The sequence below is a fragment of the Manis pentadactyla genome, chromosome 3 (genome assembly GCF_030020395.1).
Source record: "Manis pentadactyla isolate mManPen7 chromosome 3, mManPen7.hap1, whole genome shotgun sequence".
NCBI lineage: Eukaryota > Metazoa > Chordata > Mammalia > Pholidota > Manidae > Manis > Manis pentadactyla.
This window is the reverse complement of record NC_080021.1, coordinates 172,116,632-172,136,230: the sequence shown is the minus strand read 5'-3', so window position 1 is coordinate 172,136,230 and position 19,599 is coordinate 172,116,632. Positions and strand designations below refer to the sequence as shown.

General features: G+C 35.7%; 1 protein-coding gene and 1 non-coding gene across 4 annotated transcripts in view; both read left to right on the top strand.

Annotated features, from left to right (window-relative positions):
• HAUS6 (HAUS augmin like complex subunit 6) overlaps nucleotides 1-15,481 on the top strand; it is a 35,829-nt gene extending 20,348 nt beyond the window's left edge. For all 3 annotated transcript variants that reach the window (XM_036888094.2, XM_057498729.1, XM_057498728.1), the window contains exons 12-17: nucleotides 4,005-4,086; nucleotides 8,356-8,425; nucleotides 8,745-8,930; nucleotides 10,801-10,933; nucleotides 12,041-13,081; nucleotides 14,293-15,481. In XM_036888094.2, coding sequence (XP_036743989.2) covers nucleotides 4,005-4,086; nucleotides 8,356-8,425; nucleotides 8,745-8,930; nucleotides 10,801-10,933; nucleotides 12,041-13,081; nucleotides 14,293-14,339 — 1,559 coding nt within the window. In that variant the 3' untranslated portion in view covers nucleotides 14,340-15,481. The remainder of the gene's footprint in view (nucleotides 1-4,004; nucleotides 4,087-8,355; nucleotides 8,426-8,744; nucleotides 8,931-10,800; nucleotides 10,934-12,040; nucleotides 13,082-14,292) is intronic.
• On the top strand, nucleotides 8,145-8,275 carry LOC118913948 (small Cajal body-specific RNA 8). Its single transcript, XR_005025422.1, has one exon. It is a non-coding gene; the product is annotated as a small Cajal body-specific RNA 8 (non-coding RNA).
• Nucleotides 15,482-19,599: the final 4,118 nt, after the last annotated feature.

The following is a 19,599-nucleotide window of genomic DNA, read 5'->3' as shown; positions in this document are numbered from 1 at the left end:
CTTTACCATTTTAATTATAATTTGTGTTGGTGTTGTCCTCCTTGGGTCCCTTGTGTTGGGAGTTCTGTTTGCTTCCATGGTGTGAGCGACTATGTCCTCCCCCAGTTTGGGGAAGTTTTCAGCAATTATTTCTTCAAAGACACTTTCTATTCCTTTTTCTTTCTCTTCTTCTGATACCCCTATAATGCGGATATTGTTCTGTTTGGGTTGGTCACACAGTTCTCTTAGTATTGTTTCATTCCTGGAGATCCTTTTATCTCTCTCTGCATCAGGTTCTCTGCATTCCTGTTCACTGATTTCTATTCCATTAATGGCCTCTTGCACCTCATCCAGTCTGCTCTTAAAATCCTTCGAGAGATTGTTTCATTTCTGTAATCTCCTTCTGGACTTCATCCCTTAGCTCTTGCATGTTTCTCTGAAGATCCATCAGCATGGTTATGACATTTATTTTGAATTCTTTTTCAGGAAGATTGATTAAATCTATCTCCCCAGGTTCCCTCTCAGGGGATGTCTGAGTTATTCTTGTCTGTATCAAATTCTTCTGCCTTTTCATGGCGATAGAGGTAGTCGTAGGCAGTTGGTGCATGTGTCAGCTGGGAGAACAAAGTCCTGCTTGCCCGTTGCCTTCCCTTCCTGCGAGAATGGCGACCCCTAGCAGCTTGTGCTGGGCAGCTGTGCGTTGATGGGGGCCTCTGAGTCTGGCCCAGATAGCTGCGGAGGAGACTCTTCCTGGCTGCTGTGGGTGTGGGTAGTCTCAGGCTGCCACTCTGCTATGGTGGGGCTACGCCAGAGGGGGAATGGGCTGGTTATCTCTGTGAGGGGCCTCAGAGCTGTGCTGCTGCCCAGGGGGTTAGGGTGCCCAGAGTTCCCTGGGTTTCCCAGCTGCTGGGCTGAGTGTGCTGGGACGCTTCCATCCAGCTTTGAGGCTCCTATCCCTTTAAGTCTTTCATAAAGCACTCGCTTTTCTTTTGTTCCAGGGCCGCCGGCTGTGGGAACCCGCTCGCAGGTTTTACTGTTCCGTTTCCCTAGTATCCAGCATACCACACACTGTGTGTCTGTGCTCTGGTGTGGATGGCTAGGGCTGGGTGTTTAGCAGTCCTGGGCTCCCTCTCCCTCCCCACTCCAACTCCTCTCCTCCTGCCGGGAGCTGGGGTGAGGGGTGCTGGGGTCCCGCCGGGCTGCGGCTTGTATCTTATCCCCTTCGCGAGGCACTGGGTTCTCACAGGTGTGGATGTAGCCTGGCTGTTGTACTGTATCTTCTGGTCTCTCTTTTAGGAATAGTTGTATTTTCAAAAGTATGTATGGTTTTGGGAGGAGATTTCCGCTGCCCTACTCATGCCTCCACTTGGCTCCTCCTCGTTTTCTGCCTTCGTTTGTTTCTGAGACATTTGTTGTCCATCTAGCTGTCGGTCATCTAGTTGTAGGTAATTTTTGATCTCTGGTTGTTTTTAAGATTTTTATATATTTATTTTTGTATTATGAAAGCTTGTTATGTACATTTGTTTTTAGCCATTGGGGCTGTGTGTACTTATTTAATGTGAAGGCTCATAACTTTCTTCTGTTTTGCAAACTTACCAACGTCTTTTCTAATACCACCTCATTCTTTTGATCCTTTCCTTCTGGAAGTCCTATTGTTTTGGCTTCTAATTCTCTTCTCCATATTTTAAAAATTCTCTTTCCTATTTATTACCTCTGTGTAATTCTGGGCTGTTTTCTAAGTTTTTTCCTTGGATCTTTCATATGGTTCACTAATTATCTTTTTAGTTATGCTTAATCTCCTTTCTGACCTATTTAGTTTTCATGAATATACTTTTCATTTGTTTCTTTTCAAAACTTCCTGTTCTTTTTCATGTATCATCTTTCATTATAGCTCCTGTTGTTCTTTTTGCTAATCATTTTAAATTTATTGATTTTATTTTTTTCAGTTTTTCTAATATCTCTGTGTTTCAGATACTTCTGCTCCTATATTTCTCCCTGCTGATTTTGATGATTGTTTCCTTCCTATTAAAATATTTGACTGATCTCAACTTCATTGGGTCTCCCCAGCCTTGGAGGAGTCACATGGGCTCCTCGTTGTAGAATGGGCTCTACAGAGTCCCAGGTGTTTCCCTTGAACTAGGCCAGTTAGTGTCTTTGGTCTGGGATTCCTAGTACAAATAGCTAGTGTAAATTTGAATTTCATACCTTCTTTTGAGTAGGCTAGGTAGGCTTAAAATTTCTTCATTCCGTCCTTTTTTATCACCAAAGACTCAGGTACTCAATCTTCCTTGCTACTTCCCTGGTCCAGTGAAGGGCTGAGCAGCCTTTGTAGTGTCCTGACTCTGAGTGACCTGAGATGATGTTTCTTATTGTCATGTAGGCATTAAGTCTTCATTGTTCAGACCTTGGAACCTGTCTTATTGAGCCTTTGTTTCTTCCTTGAGCTAACCGTTCTGATCATACTTTCCATCTTTGGTCCTGGCACATGATGATTTTAATTTGTTCTTCTGGGAATTCCTTTCTTTTTCTTTTATATAGCAGTTCTGAGTGTGTTTTTATGGTAGAAATCAGTGCTTCAGCTTGGTTTGCTTTGTTGTGGTGAGTTCAGTTTTGTTTACCGCCTAACTGCCTTGTTGTGTCTGTCTCTCCTTTGCTATCCTTAGGTCTGTACTGCTGTAGTTTAGTTTTTACATTATTTTTATATGATTGTGTTCTAACTAGCTACTCTGTCTCCTATATTTACCTATTTCATATTGCAGATGGATATCAGTGATCTTTCTGTAATGTGAATATGGTTTGTTTCATCTCCTGGTATAGTATATACCAGTGGCTTCTTATCACTGTTAGGGAAAAAAAAATAAAAGAAAAAAGCTTTTTTCACTTAGCAAATTTTATCTTACAAACTTTCTTACATACCAAAACAAATGTGTATCAACTCTGCCTTGCATCACAGGTGGTGTTTATAGTTGTACGTAATCATTTTAGTTTATGGTTTTCTACTAATTTTGTGGTATAGATGTATTTGTGCTGATTTTTGGAATATTTTTTAAATATCAGTAATTCTATCATCAGTAGGTGCAAAAGAACAGGGTATTGAAAATGTTGTAAGGCGGCCTACTTTTGTGATGGATTAAAAGAAAATCTTTACATGGTATACACATTGGCTTTTTGTATATGTGCAAATTTACACTTTAGGCATGTATAAATAGGGAAAGTGTTTCAGAAGCTAACATAATGAAAGAAGAGAATCCCCTGGAATATCAAATCCTTTGTAATCTATCCATGGATTTCTTTACCAATCTCATTTCCTACTGCGCCTCTCTGACATACCCCGTACTCCTACATACTAGACTTGCACATTCTCTCTGTACCTTCATGTTTTCTTCATGCTCCCTGGTGTGGGCCAGGCGCCTTTATGCCTACTTGCTTTCTGTGCCTACTTCTCTCATATACTATAATAGTATGCCATAATTCTCTACTCATTGACAGCCTTTTCTAGACTGACTGCTTGAAGGCATTATTTTTTCTTTTATTTTTTTCTCCCATCTTTTATTTCTTTCTCCCATTGTTCATACAGTAGTGGCACATAGTTATTCAGTGATTGTTGAAGAATAAATATGTAAGTTGACTGATGTCACAGATGCTGGGGTGAAGTATGCTAAGTACTGTAACTTTTTGGCCTTGTTGGTTTAGTTGTACTTAATTGCATGTTGTGTACATAAACAGGAAGCATGGGCATATAATGCTAGAGAATTATTATGGATTGTTGCTTTTGGGAAAGTTGGCTTAATGTCAGCTATCACTGCTTTTGTAAAAGCCTATTGCTAGATACTTTCTATCACTGTCCTGCCTATCACTTTATACTTAACAATTGAATAATTGTCTTTTCCTATTAGCATTCATATTACTCTGATTTTTCTGTATTTTCTTTTGTTTAGAAGTTGCTAAAATTTCATCCCTGAGATCCCTGAATATTAGAATGTATAAATGTAATTAAAGAGTAATTAGTTTTTATATTCCTTCAGATACACCTAAGCAGCGTAACCAAGAAAATGATTGCAGAAGAGCCAGTGATACACTGGGAACTGTATATTACCCAGCCAGCAGGTAAAACAAACTTGATTTTCATAGATATTTTTTCCTTCATTAAATGCTATCTTCAGCTGATTTCTAAGCTTCTCTTACTTGGGAGAGTACCTTATTTTCTTTGCTTAACCAGATGTGTTTTTCTGCTGTGGATCCACATTTTTAGGAAAGGTTCAACATTTCTGATGCCTGGGCATTTTTTTTTTTCTATTGTTTACCAAAATGTTGGGATTCATGGAGCTTATTTAATTTTTGAAGAAAAAACATATGTGGAAATTATCTAATGCAAGTTTGGGAATTTCTGCCTTCTTATGTCTATAAATTTATTTGAAACTACTCATAGCTGTTGACTAAATCCAAGAATTTAGAGGCTTTTGAGACGGTCTAGTCTGGTAGTTTCAGGTGTAGGCTGCAGTGCCCTCTGGTGGTGTGGATGAATCTAATCTAGCTTGTGGCTAGTTAACCCTTTTCTGCTTCAGCTTGAACAGCTGGCTCTTTTTTCTGTATTATATGTCTGGGTTTTTATATGTCATTTGATAAATAAGAATTCTATGTTTAAAAAAAATTTGGAAGACTTCTGATTCAGTCTAATCCCAGAATTTAACATATGAAAAAACTGAGCCTACTTAGTTTATTGTAACTTCCTTTAGGAGTATTCTTATTTCCTTTATTGCCCACTTACTCTGTTACCTATTTTGTTTCTTAAACTGAATGCGAGATTATATAAGCAAAAATCTCTACATGTATGTTATCTGTTGGGGAATATATATATATGTGTGTGTTGTGTTTTTTTCTAAATAAAGCGCTGTTAAGTAATCAAATGCAGATATATTGATTAGGTTCCTTTATTGTTTTGCTTTCTTTTTTAATTATCCTTTGACCTAAATAGGTGTCTTTCAGTCTAACCTCTCCATGTAATTGAGGCACAGATATGAAAACAAAATACTTAGACAATTTTAAAAGATAATTCGAAGTTTGAAATGAATCAAAGCCCTCTTCATTCTCTATACTCTTAATAGTCTAATAAGTTAAACCACCCTAATAAGAGTCAAAAGTTAATATGTGAAATTGAGCTATTGGCAGTTTCTTCTGCAGTAATTTTCAGCCTCACAGGAGGTCAGGATTACTTGTGGAAAAATTTTATCTTTGTTTTTAGATTTGGATATGATGTTGGTTTTCCAGAGTACCTAAAAAAATAGAAATCTTTTGTGAAATCTGATATTGAAGAGATAGATAGTAACATCAATGGGCTTGCCATTTTATACCCTTATCAGAGTTGTTCTTAAAGCATGCTGGAGGGTAATAGTTGGTGCTTCCCAATCTCAGTTATGTTCTTGGTTTGTCTTCCCTTAAAAGAACAAATTAATATTTTGATTAAAGTCTCCTGATGGACTAAAGATTGATGGAGTTAGTAGATTAATTCATAAATCAGGTTTTTATTTATGAACTCCATTGACCCTCAAGATTCTTTCCTGAAGTAGAATTTTTTACTAAGATGTACTGTCAGAATTCTACAGGAGCCAGACACTTAGCCCCTAAGAATTTGGTTCAAATGGAATTCTCTTAGTATAGGAAAAAGAAGTTGTATTAAATATAATTTGATTTTCACATTTGTCCTCTTCCAAGCTCCTGGATCTATTAATTATCTTCTGATACTTTAATTACATGTTTGGGTTATTGAAGGAAAGTAGGTTGCAAGGGACAAATGCTTAATGGGGTATGAAAGATTATAACTGTTTAACAGCAGAAAAGAAGACAGGTCAAGAGTTGAGTCACTGGTATGTGGAGTAAACTTCTTAGAATTTTATGCTATAAAAGGTATTTCATAATAAAATGTTTAATTAGTAATATGCAACATAGGTAGATAGTACTTAGAAGAAGTAATACTTTTTTTTGCATGTAATGAAGCTATTATACTAAAAATTTAATTTGTAGTGGCATCTTACATTAGTATCAATGTAGATAATTGGGAAATTCATATGATAAATACAGCTATTCAATTTAAAAACATGGAAAGAATGTAATTTTTTAGAGTGTGTTATTAGCTGTTTCACATGCAGTTGTCATTCACAGGTACCAAAATATAAGTAGTCTCCATAAATTTCATGGCTGGTTTTGGTCAGAGTGAGCTGATGGAGGTTTTACCATACTTCAAACCAGTGACTGGTGATGCCTTTGCTGTATACTGTGGGCACTAACTTTCTTTGCAGTGGTTTTTGGAAGGTAGGGTTCCATGAAGTTCTAGTGGTGGTGATGCAGTTCTTCTAGACCTTTAACCTCTCCAGTTTCTCCTGTGCTGCATTTCAAAGATAGGGCAGTATAATCTTGCCTGCATGCCAACTAAACATCCTTAATCTTAGAAATTTAATTCTAATCTGAAAATTTTCTCTTTTTATAATTTTATTATTTCTGTTAATTATATATATATTGTAACAATAGCAAGTAAAAATGAAAAATAATTAAAATTTCTAACAAATTATTAGATTCTTCCCATTATCAGATTTTTTTAGGTTTTATTTACCAATGTAAACAAATTTAATTCTAATCAAAGTGTGGGTTATAGTCTTGCATTCTAAAATAAAAATTTTAAACATTAGCATAGCATGAATGCAAAATTTTGGGTGTGTGTATGCATGTTTACTTAGCATGTTACCAGTTTTCAGTTACAATGTAACATTTTCATTTATTTAGTTAATTTATCTGTAATATTTCATTTATTTTTAGACTTTTAGGTTTTCCTCAACGTTTTTACTATAAAAAGCAGGTCGCTTTCTTTTTTTTTCTTTTCGAAGTGCTCTTTCCTTAGGATAAATTCCCACAGTGGGATCAACATCCTTTCTTTTTATCTGTTATAGTGCTAGAAGTTCACAGGCTTCAGTTTTGGCATGGCAAGCAGATAGTAAGGACTGAGCCAAGGCTTCTTCAAAGTTGTCAGGGATTGAGATGTTAGGGCTAATGACAGCACGTTGCCAGTTCAGAAATGAGAGAGGGGAATATATAGAATATGTTTCCATTTTTCTTAATTGTAAGGCTCTTTAAGAATATTTCAAGTAGAAAAATCTGTAGAACCTCTATCTGTAGATCTCATATATATGTATAGAGCCTCATCCTCAAGTGACATTCACTCATTGAATCAGTTACATGTACATAGTGCATTGTCAAGTACCAGGCACTGTGTTAGCCCCTGGGAATGCCTTTGGACTCTTTGTCCTCCAGGAGCTCACATCTAACAGTGGCATTGCTGATTTATGGCCCTCTTTCAGAGGGCTTTAGATTATTTTAATGTTAAGTTTTTGGGAAAATTAAGATAAAATTGCAGGAGGTAAATTTTTTTCCTTTGATATTTAGATTATATCTTGTTTGAGGTTAAGTTGAAGTTTGAGCAGTTTCAGTTATTGTGTTTGGAAGGTAGATAATTCCAAGAAGGTCATATTTGAAAAAGCATATTTGCTATTGTATAAAATATTTGCAAAGCTGTTGATTTTGTAATTCTGGCTATGTACAGAAAGCAAAGCCCCAATGTGCTTGATGTTGAAAGTGGGTTCTGTAATAATCCTGCCTTTCATATTACCTAGGATAGAAAAGCTTTTGGCCAGTGAGCAGAGCCAATTTACAATTTGAAAGCTCTTTCAACATAAAGATAGTTAAAGTTATCATTTCTTTGAAGGCTTTAAAAATTAGTAACTTGTTTTGTTATTGTAATGAAAGAATGCATAAGGTTTTATGTTTATCCAAAGGGACAAGATAATCTAAGAGATTAAGAAAAAACTATGTGTAGAATGCAGCAAACTGAAACTTAATTACCCTAAGACTTTACTGTAAGTTAACTTTATTTGCTATAGAGCAAAATTCAGCATAAAAGAAATTGATTTAGGATGTGAGGTATTAAAGTCTTAAAAGAAAGTCTCTGCTACAATTAAATTTCACGATCTGAAACCTGAGAACATTGTAGTAATGTGACTATAGTTAATTTGCTTTTACCCTGTACTCATCTTTTTGAGTGTTCATCAAGTCTAACTCTTGTTAAAAAAAATGCTTTTGACTTAAAATATGTAGTAGGTAAGGGAGATGTGAGAATTTGGGAGGCTGATACATAAATTGGGTGGAAGTACTACCCTAATTGTCACCATATCTCCCTAGAATAAACTGCCTTTTGATGACCGGGACGAATTGAGTGAAATCGTAACGGACAGATACGGGGCAGACAGTTTCTTTAGATTATTCAGACACATCAAAGTGATTGGAACTCTTTCTTACTTACAACATGGACTTACTACTTTTTCCCTTTAGCCCTGCCTCTTTCCTGTTGCAACCAGTTTCACTGTCATCAGATAGAAACAGTGTTACACTATTTGAAAAGGTACATTTTAAAACTATTTTTAATTAATTCTGACTATACTTATTTAACATAAAATGCTACTTATTTTTGTTGATATCCCATTTTAATTAAATGTAATTTGTATTTTCACATTTCCCTGTATTTGTACATCATGTACCATTTCTATTTACACATTCCCTCTTGCTTCTAAGTGGATATATTGGAATTATTTAATTGTTCAGTGGACACACAATTTCATAAAAATGTTAATAATTCTTTACAGGTTCATGATAACTCATGAATTTCTAATGGAGATCAGCTATAGTTATTAAGTTTTTAATATTACATGTCTATCCTTCAGGACGTGAAGATGAGAACTCCTAGAGAGAAAAATGAAACAATTTCTAAGAAAACAGCAGAATTTGAAGTAGAAGACTCTGTATCATCAAATATTGCAAAAAATTCAGAGAATAGTGCATTTGGAGGGGCTCTGCCAGCTAAAAAAAGTGATCCATTTCAAAATGAACAAGATCATCTGGTAGAAGAGGTTAGAAAAAGATTGTAATAAGTATGCTGAAATAGCTATCATTTTTCATTGGTGTTGGGATTATAAGTTACAGTTATTGTTAATTATTACACAAATATTATTAGTCATTGATTAACTGAGGTTAATATAGGAAAAGAGGTCCTAGGTAATAAAAATGGTTAAAGCAAACCATAATAAAAATTGTTCCTCCTAAAAAGTAGAAATAGATTAAATATAAACTTACTCAGTTAAGATTATATCCACAATTTACAACCCATGTCCCATTCTATAAATATCCAAAAGTATAAAAATAATACACTTATGTCATTTTTGGAATTAATCATTTCTTAAATTGTTGGATAAATATACCCAATGATTATACTCTATTATAATACTCTGTGACTGTTGTCTGTTTCTTAGCTGAACTTCTTCCTCTTTCTTTGAATATGAGAACAAAGACTATGCAGTATCATATTATTACTGAATCAAGGTTTTGTCCTTCCACTTCTAAATATTTAAAAAGCTATTAAATGCATCATTGTTCATGATAACTGGTTTTCTTAACTGGCTTTGTTCCTTAATGCTATCCTGTTTTTCACTGGCAAGTGACCACATAAAACTACTGTTGCTCAGTAGTAATATTGTACCATTTACTACTGAAAGTTTATATAAACTAAATGCTCAAACTGTGCTCTAATATTTTTTTTACATGTTTCCCGCAACATCCCCTAGCATTATTTGAATTTGGATAAGCAGCCAGAAAATGACAGTTACTTTATATTCCTGAGAAAATAAAAGAAAAATTTAGCGCATATTGATTCAGGTACTCTGTTATCTCAGTCCTGTTCAAAGTAAATGAACATTGCCAAATAAGAGCTCTAGATGCCAGTGATTTTCTCATTTGTAACATGAAGCGGATAAACCAGTTTCATGGTCTCTATATACTTTTAAATCTGTAAGGATCTTTTGTTTCTCTTTGTTAGCTGATAGACTCTACGCTAAAGAAAAGATGTTCAGTCTTTTTTTTCCCTTTCCTTATATGGAAAGAGAAGCACATTTTTCTGGTTAAAAGAATTTATGTATTAGCAGTGGAGTGGGATAGAATGGAAGAGGAGAGTCCTAAAAGCTCATAAAGCTCTGAAAATAAAGTGAAGTTAATTTTCTTTTCTAGTGTTTGTGACAAGGAATATTTAATGTTTGGATTCGTAGAATTCTGTTTTCCTGGGGGAGGGTAAATTTGGGGGTCAATTTGATTATGGTTGTAGGAAGTTATTTTTAGGAATTTAGGGGTAGTAATTTTAATTTGCATTTTTTATTCTGGTTTTATTGAAATTCAATTAACACAGATGCTATTTTCGTATTATATACTTTGCTATTTTAGAATGTAGCCCTATGCCTTGTTCACTTGATAATGAATTTTCTGGCAAATACTGTGTTGTCAGAATGTATTCTGGTTTTAATATACATGTTATTGTGTAAATAGATTTTAGTTAAAAATGTATAAACTTTCTTTAAAACTGTAGTCATTTTAGCAGACGTAGAGTTGTCAAGCCCAAAAATGTGGGAGATGGCATCTTCAGTCACTGTGCAGTCAGAACTATCTCTAAATCTAACCACGTATTAAGATTCTTATCTTTTCTCTCCTTTATAATGAAATATCCATTTAAGATAAGAAGAGAGGAAACAGTTTTGTGTTTGATTTCACCTTATAGGATTGTGCCTAGGTAGACTGTATAGAGTGTCTGTGGAGCTACATTTTTTAGCTAATTTTTGTACCGTCTGCTATGGGAGGGGGTGCTGACTTGAAGGGTTGATTGTTTTATTGGGGCTTTTGTTGCATTCTACCAATGGGCTTGGTAATTTTCCCTCTACTTTTTCTTTTCTGTTTTAGGTTGCTAGGGCAGTTTTATCTGATTCACCACAGCCCTCTAAAGGAGAAGTAAAATTGGAGGAACTAATTGACTCTCTAGCTTCTAACCCTTTCTTAACAAGGAACCGAATTCCCCGAACTCCAGAAAACTTGAGTAAGTTAATGCTGTCATTTTCTTTTTTAGATATATTACTAGTATTAGAACTGTGATCTGACAAATCTTCTGGAAACTCACTTTAAAACTCTGTTTCAGTTTAATGGCAATGGGTCTTTGTTTTGATGTAAAGGACTTTTTTTGAAGTAGCGAGGATGGGCACTCCCGCTTACATGGCAGTTCTGCAGCAGTGTTATTTTGCCGATATTCTACACTTTTGTTTTTGTTGTTTTACTTAGCTTTTTCCTGGAAATTACTTGAGCTGAGCACTTTCTAAAAACCCTCTGCCTCCACATGACCTATGTTTAACGTTTATAGAGTATAAAGGCTGTGTTCTCCCAGTAAGCAACCAGCAACATTGGCCAAAAACTGTGTGTACAGAGATTTTTTCTACACCCCCAAGCTAGTCAGACTGCCTAATAGGCATTTTTTTCTCATAACCTGTAATTTTGTTGGCATAGTTCTGATATTATTGTTCTTCTGTAGTCACATCATTCTGGCTGAATGAGTAAATGTAATTTCTTATTTGCTGCTGGAAATGACACAGAGTTAAATTGATTCAGTTCAGTCAAAGCAAGCCACAGTCTGGGTGGGTAGTTGGCAAACTACATACAGCTTAAGAACCCATTTAACCAGCTCTGGGTGTTTTTGTAAATCAACTTGTGAACACAGCCATGCTCATTTGTTGACATACTGTTGATGGCTGCTTTCAGGTTACAGTGGCAGAGTTGAGTAGTTGCCACAGACCAGATGGCCTGCAAAACCTCAAATATTACTGTCTGGCCCTTTATAGCAAAAGTTTGCTGAACCCTAGCTGAGATGGATAAGGAAATATCTCCTTAGGACATGTAATTTGTATGTGCTGTGTGAAAGCATATGCACATCTCAGGAACAGCTTTTGTTGTTTGTGTGTGATCATCGGAGATGGTGGTGGGTGGTGGTGGTGGGCTTTGGCATGTTGTGGAGCCTTGTCATGTAACTGGCTTATTTATGGAACATGTACTGTGTCAGTAGCTTTATTTTGAGCCCTAGCAATGAAATGTTTGATTGCCTGCTTTTTTTGAGCATATTAGTAAATTGTGTTTTTTACCCTTTTGATTGAATTAGTAAGTAAAATTAGGAGCTCATGGAGAAAAGCTCTTCAAATGGAAGATAACAGAAGTATGGAACCGATTCAGATGGATACTGAAACTAGAGAAGTATTGCCAGAATCCTTACCTGTGTTGCCTAATGAAAGAGAATTTAGTGTGACCAGTTTTCTCTTAGCAACCAGTGTGTCTGATTCTAGCCATTCTCATTTGCCTGAAGAGAAAGTTATTTCAGATCGCCTCAAGTGTGTGCCCCAGAAGCATATGGTGACCAGTCACATAGATGAAACAACAACACAGAATCAGTCAGATTTGTTAAATAAGAAAATAGCGTGCAAGCAAAATTTGGGGAGTGCAACATTACAGAACAAGCTTTTAGAAACTAGCCAAACAGAGACCTTCTCCCCTGCTGTAGGTGATAGGAGAGATGTGATGGGAAGCTGCAAAGAGGACTATATTAAAATAGCAGACCACTTGCAATCTTCTTATAAAGAATCTTCCATGCGCAAGAGTGTGTTAGGGAACTCTTTTCAAACATCAAGTGGAATTAGTTCCAGTTTTCAGGATACTGATTTTGGCATATTACATGAAAATCTTCCAGAAGAAGTTGGTCATTTAAGTCTTAATAGTAGTACAGAGGCCAGTTTTAATCTGGAACCAAATAGTCCTATGCACAGTGACATTTTTCCAGAAGATGTTGTGGGAGAAAGACAGACTACTACAGTATCAGACTTCAGTTTACAGGCTATTTGCAGTAGATATGAGGCTCTGAAAAAACCTCTGTCTAAGAAAAGGGAAGAAATTTACCTCTTTAATTCAGAGACACTTGAGAAACATACACCAGAAGGGAGCCCTACTTTCCGAAACCTGCAAATAGATAATACACTTAACTTTTTGGACAGTTCGGATTTGCACGTTGACTATACAAAACCATCTTTACGCATGTCCCTTGGTGAAAGGAAACAGTCTCTCTCACCACTAATTAAGTTTTCTCCAGTGGAGCAAAAATTGAGGACCACAATACCATGTAGTCCTGGGGAACTTACACCTAATTTAAAAGGTAAGATTTAACCAGACCTGTGCATATTGACTTATTGAAGGTTTCTCTCAAATTCTCATATAAATGAATGCTACATAATTTTTACTGTTAATGTGACAAAATATGCTCGTTATTCTTTCAACAAGGATGAGAAGAGTGAATCCATCACTTTTATGGGTATTTGAGAACCTTTGGGGATGTGTGTATATATATATATATATATATATATAGTTTGCAATTGGTATGGGACTGGGATAGAAAACAACCAAAAACCTGAAACCTATTGTTTTTTGTAACACAAACTACTGAAAGTAAATCTCGTCAAAATCTTGGCTAGTGGAGGATGGTTCTAAAAAAAGTAGAAAAATACAATGTTAAGTGTCAGTCTTATTCTATCTATGATTTGCCTTGAAATAAATTGGGGGGGGGGGTGAAAAAGCAAGGTAGGTTAGTACATTAGTTTCCTACGGCTGCCATAACAAAGTACCACAGACAAATAGCTTAAAACAACAGAAACTGATTGTCTCTGGAGACAATAAAATTTGGAGGCTAGCATCCAGAATCAAGGTGTTGGCAAGGCCGAGTTTCCTCTGAAGCCACCAGAGGAAGGTCCTTCTCGCCTCTTTTAGCCCCTGGTGCTCTTTGGCTTGTGGCAGCATGACTCTGATCTCTGCCTCTGCCTTCACATAGCGTTTTTCCCTCATGTGTCTATGTACCTTCTTATTAGGACATCAGATGTGTAGATAAGGACACCCTACTCTAGAATGACCGCATCTTACCGGATTATACCTGCATTGACCCTATTTCCAAATAAGGCCATATTCTGAAGTACTGGGGTTTCATCATCTTTCATCTTTTGCAACATATCTTTTTGGGGGACACATTTCAACCCATAACAATATTAATAATTATTGAAGCTGGTTAATCATAATTCTCTTTACTTTTGTATGTTTGAAAATGTTCATCATAAAGAGTTAAAATAAAACCTCTTAAAGCATCTTAGAATAGCTACAGATCTGATGATACGGATTCATCATATAGCACTCATTTGGCCATGATAGTTAAACATTGGCATATTGAAAAGGTACCTCTGTGAGAATAGTGGTAATTTTATCATACTTAAGTATTTGTGAGCTTTTTTACTTAAGACTGAAATTTGCTACTACATGAAATCTATCCTTTTATCCTTTGTAATGTTTATCCTTTTTTCTCTTTTTAAATCAATTTTTCAGAAGAAGAAGTCTTGATTAAGAGCCTTGATGCAAAAGAATCACTCTGACTTGAAAAGATGAAGCAGTTTAGCTGAATTAATTTAACTATGATGCACTTAAATTCAAGCAGTGTCACAGGATTCAAAACTCATATAATTTAAATACACATTGGAAGTGTAACTCTTTTTCAAGGCCTAAAAATCTAAAATAATACCTTTTAACCTCCTCTAATGTTTTTAGGTAAGGACAGAATGTTTGGATTTTCTCTGTAGGGCTGTGAAATTGAAATGTGAAGTACAATACCGCCTTGAACAATGAGGGGGGGTAAGGGGAACCAACCCCTGTGCAGTTGGAAATCTGCATGTGACTTTTGACTCCCTAGAAAGTTAACTGCCAGTATTCTGCTGTTCACTGGAAGCCTTACTGATAACATAAACAGTTGATGCACACATATTTTGTATGTTAAATATGTTTTATGCTATATTCTTAGAATAAAGTAAGCTAGAGAAAATAAAACATGTTTTCAAATTGTGACAAGTCTCCAAAAACTTTTCCAGTATATTTATTGAAAAGAATCTACATATAAGTGGACCTGAGCAATTCAAACTTGTGTTGTTCAAGGGTCAACTGTGTTTGGAAAGCAAACATCAAGTTATGTGAAGCCATTCTGATTTCTTGAATAATCTTGTAAGCATTAAGTAAATGGCAAAATGTTATTGTAATTTCAGTTAATTAATGTAAGGACAGGTGGATTTTGATGTTCTTTTATTAAGTGGTTAACATAATATCCATTAGCAATGCTGTTCTTTCATTTTAGGGAAACATGTAACATGTTTCTTTATGGAACATTGTGGTACTAACCAAAAAATGTGAGAAAAATGGTTGGATGTGTGTAGTCAGGATAACAGAGTTTAAGTTTGGGAAAGTTCTAAACAGGCTCAATGATTATTCAAGTAAGTTGATCCTGAAAAATGATGTTTGGTGGAATAAAGTGCATGTGATGGTAGAGTGGGGTAGAATGAATTTAGAAAAAAGGCAAAAGATGAAAAATGATGACTAGACACTTAAAAGAACACTGTCAAACCATAAATCCATTCGCTGGGTTGTGTAGCAGATTTATATTTAGTCTAATTTAGACTTTGAGATTTAATTTAATTCTAGCTTTATATTTTACCAGAAAAAAAGTAAATTAAAAAATCTACTAATCTGTGTTTATTGTTTTTTTTGGGGGTGGTGGTGGCATGGTTTTTTGGGGCAAGGAGATAATTCGACTGTGTTACTTTCCTTCTCGAAAACCATCAGTTCCCCACTGCCCACAGAACAGCTTGAAAGTAACTTGATAAAATGGAATTTGGGTTAAAAAACTTTTCACTGTTATACAGCTACATCATTGGTAAAGCTAGGATTTGACCCTATTTTCCTTCTTGAATATACCACACCATGTCGCAGAAATAACCAAGAAGCCAGGACAGAGGGTATAGCTGCAGAACTGGGCCTCCTGTGACCTTCTGGACTCTTGACTCAAATGTGAGGCCTCTTGTACAGCTGTCCTGCTCACTCACTCATGGCCCCTGGCCAAGGAAAGGGCTTGTCTCTGTAATCCAGGTGTAAACATGCTATCGCCCTCTGTGAACTGGAAGGGTGATAGTGCCACAGTACCCCACTGTCTAGCCCCAACCTGTAACTATCCAGACTTTGTCCATTTGCCAACAAACTGGCAAGGAGAGGTGAAAAATTGAAGGGGAAAATTCTGGAAGTGGATGGGCTTAGTAGTTCATCTTTCATTTTGCGCTGGCTTTCTCAAGTTGTTCGATCCCAGTTGGTCTTGTGAGCAAAAGAAGGAAAGCACATAGAACTACTTTATTTGTAGTGGAAAAGAAAGAAGAAGAGAAAAGGTGCTATACTCTTTTATTATTTAATAGAAAAAATTAGTGATTTCAGGTCTAGTGGGAAACTATTTTCTCATCTCCCTTAAGAAAACCCAGTGTCTGTAAATCCAGAGTTAACGTAGGGAGGAGGTAGGGCTGTCATATTTGCATCTACGAAGTGCCAGAGCCACTCCTAGATAATACATACAGATTCACGTAATTCTGAGAATTGTAAAATAGCAGTTATCATACCTATTTTACAGATGGCACTGATGCGAAGGAGCATAAATGACTAAGGTGGACTGAAGGAATCATCAGGAACCCATCTAAATGTAGATTCTGTATTTCTAAAATGGGGATTATGAATCTGCATTTTAAATGTGCTTCTCTGGTAATTCCTAGGTTCAAATAAAGATTGAGAATCACTCCTAGGGGACATAGATTCACATTTAGTCCTAGGGTACCTTAAAGTTGCAGGTACACTATTACATGTATACTACCTTAGAAATCCTTCACTATCTGTCTGATAAGCTCAAGTTCACAGTTAGTGTGGGAGGCCGTTAATTACTGAGAATCAAAGTATCAGAATGTCTCTGGATGACGTAGATCTATAAAAACCACATAAGTGAGCCATACCTGTGATAGGCTGTGGGATTCCCTATCCTTTGTCAGTAGTGTAAACAAAAAATCTTGTCATTTTCTCCTAAACCACTGTGATTATGACAACTGCATTCAGCCTCTTCCCTATTTAGTATTGCATACATAGCTGCCTTTTGACCTAAAGGGACTACTTTGATCATGCCACTTTGATTAAAATTAATAGTTTATTGCTAATTCCAGAATAGAGTTTACATTTAAAGGCTTATAAGGTCCCCTATGTAGATCCCTCTATTTCCCCTTCCACTCTTGTTTTTTACTGTACTGCTTTGATGAGCATGGGCCTTCAGAAATCCTAATTCACAATTCTGAACCCTGAATACCTTATCTTACTTTACCAGCTTACAGCTGTCCTTCAGAACTTACAACAAATACTGCTTCCACCTTCAAGTCTTGATCTGTCCTTTTCATATCCACGGCCCTATCCCTTCTCTGAAATCTATGGTTCATTTTAGCTTCTATTCACTTAGTATTTTTTAAATTGCGTTTACCATATTTTTTCACAGTTGCATGTGATCTCTCCAGTTACACAGTTTTTAAACATACATACTTGTGTGTGGGGGTGTTCACACATGCTTGAAGGGTCATGGATCATCAGCAAATCAACTCAAGTAGAATTGCTTTCTTTGCCTCTTAGGTGATGGAATTAAAGCAATGGTAAAGAGGGCTACTTTATTAATAACGTTGAATGTACCTCATTACATTCATAGCAGACTACACAGAATTTACCTTGTTTTATTCAGTATTTGTAATATAAAGGTTATAAACTGACTTCTCTAACCTGCAACTTTAGTAATGCCAAGTGTCCTATTTTGAATGTTTGAAGAGAATAAGCATGAATGTTGCTTAACATGAAAAATCAAGTGGAATAAAGAATACTTGAGGTTGAGGAAAAACATTTGGGGGACTTCAACTGAAAAGAGAAATATGAATATTTTGAAACTTCTTTATTACGTGTTCCTTAACCATTTTACAATTTTATCTAAAGTTATTGATCTAAAGTTAATTTTATCTAAAGGAAAAACAAATTCTTGAGACATTTATAAATAGAAACCGTGTTTTTTCCTAGTCTGAAAAACCCTATTTTTTACTTTTTTCCTACTTTTCTACTAAAATTGAATAAAATGTTTAAGGACATTTTCTCTATTTGCTAAAGTAAAATTCTCTTTCCCATTAAGCTGCAAATTCATAGTTGGTCTACCTTTTCTTGTGCACTGTGAATGTCAAGTCCACATTCTGTATTTAAAATATTTGTGAGTCCTCCATGGGACTATTTATAAATATGTTCTACATACTAGTCTTGAATAAACTTTCAATATTTATTACCTGGTTCTGGAACTTCCTATATATCAAGAACCATACCCTGAAAGTTATAAAATGATCACATATAAAGGTGTATCAGTAACTTGATCAAATATCAGTTACTTGATCAAAAATTTGAGGTTCAGCGATTCAGAAAAAAACAAAAAATTTTGTTGCCATTTTAATTACTAAATTTTAAGAAGTACAAATATACCTTAAGAGTTTTTAAAATCTGGAGCCTTTATACTAATTACTGCCATAGGCCCTAATTAGATGAGTTTAGTAACTTACATCTGAATAGCTTCCTGCTCTTCACATAGGGAACCTATCATCCACCATTGCTACTACAAAGGGTTTAAAAAAATGTTAAATAATTTTGTAACACTTTGGGAATTCTCAAGTCCTATCACTTATTTAATGTCTGTGTGCAGCTGTCATGCTTCATTTGTAAAATGAGAGGTGAGAGCAGCTGATCATAGGTCTTTTGGCTCTACCTAAATAGATTTCATTTAAAATTATATGGTAGCTGGATCAGGACATTTTAGGTCTGTTTTCTGATTTCACTATACCATATTGCCAATCGAAATTAAGGACCTTCCCCAAACTAGGTAATCTCAGAATCTAATTCAGTCTCATCCAGTTCCCAGATAAAGATGGGAGTCATCTTGCCCAAAGTGAATGAAACACTGTTCTTTCAGAGAAGTCACTTAGCTTCCTGGGCTGCAGTTTCCTCAGGCTGTATTATTAGGGGAATTATCTGAAGGAATAATACACACCTAAAGAGGTGGATTTTTATGATAAACTTTTCTGTCAACAGAAGAGGTATGTATATAATAGGGATTTGTGATCATTTCCTAGGTTCAGTTGTATGAACAATACAGCTAATACCATTTTTCTCATTTATTAAAATTGAGATAAAGGTAATCTACCTCATAGGTTTTGGGGACTAAATAAGAAAATGCACACCAAGTACTTAAGAATAACTGGCATTTAGTAAGGGCTCATATTTAGCTAGGTTTCACATCCAGTAATTTGGGGGTGGAGGGACAGCTCAGGCGGTTTTACTGATAGCTGATGCTTACATAGTGAATATATGTATAGCATGTGCCAGGCACCATTCTCAATGATTTTCATGTTGCTTCTAATTTAATCATTTTAGCAGTCCTATGATGTAGTGATACTCTTATCCACATTTTACAAAGGAGAAAAGCACAGTGAAACTATCTTGCCCAGTTCACCAAGCTGCTAAGTGAAGGGACTAGAATACTAACTTAACTCAGATGGTCTAGCTCCAGAGCCCGTGCTCTTAATTACTTTGCTACAGCCGCTATGAAATATAGATAAGCTGATGGGGGCAAAGGTCACAAAATCAAATTTACCAGTATACTTGTGGGCAGCCAGAACCTTTAGATTTACATATTAACCACCTTCAAATTATTTCAGATAAGACCATATTTTAAATTGCTAACAGCAAATGTTTATTCACAACTGAAGCCAAGAA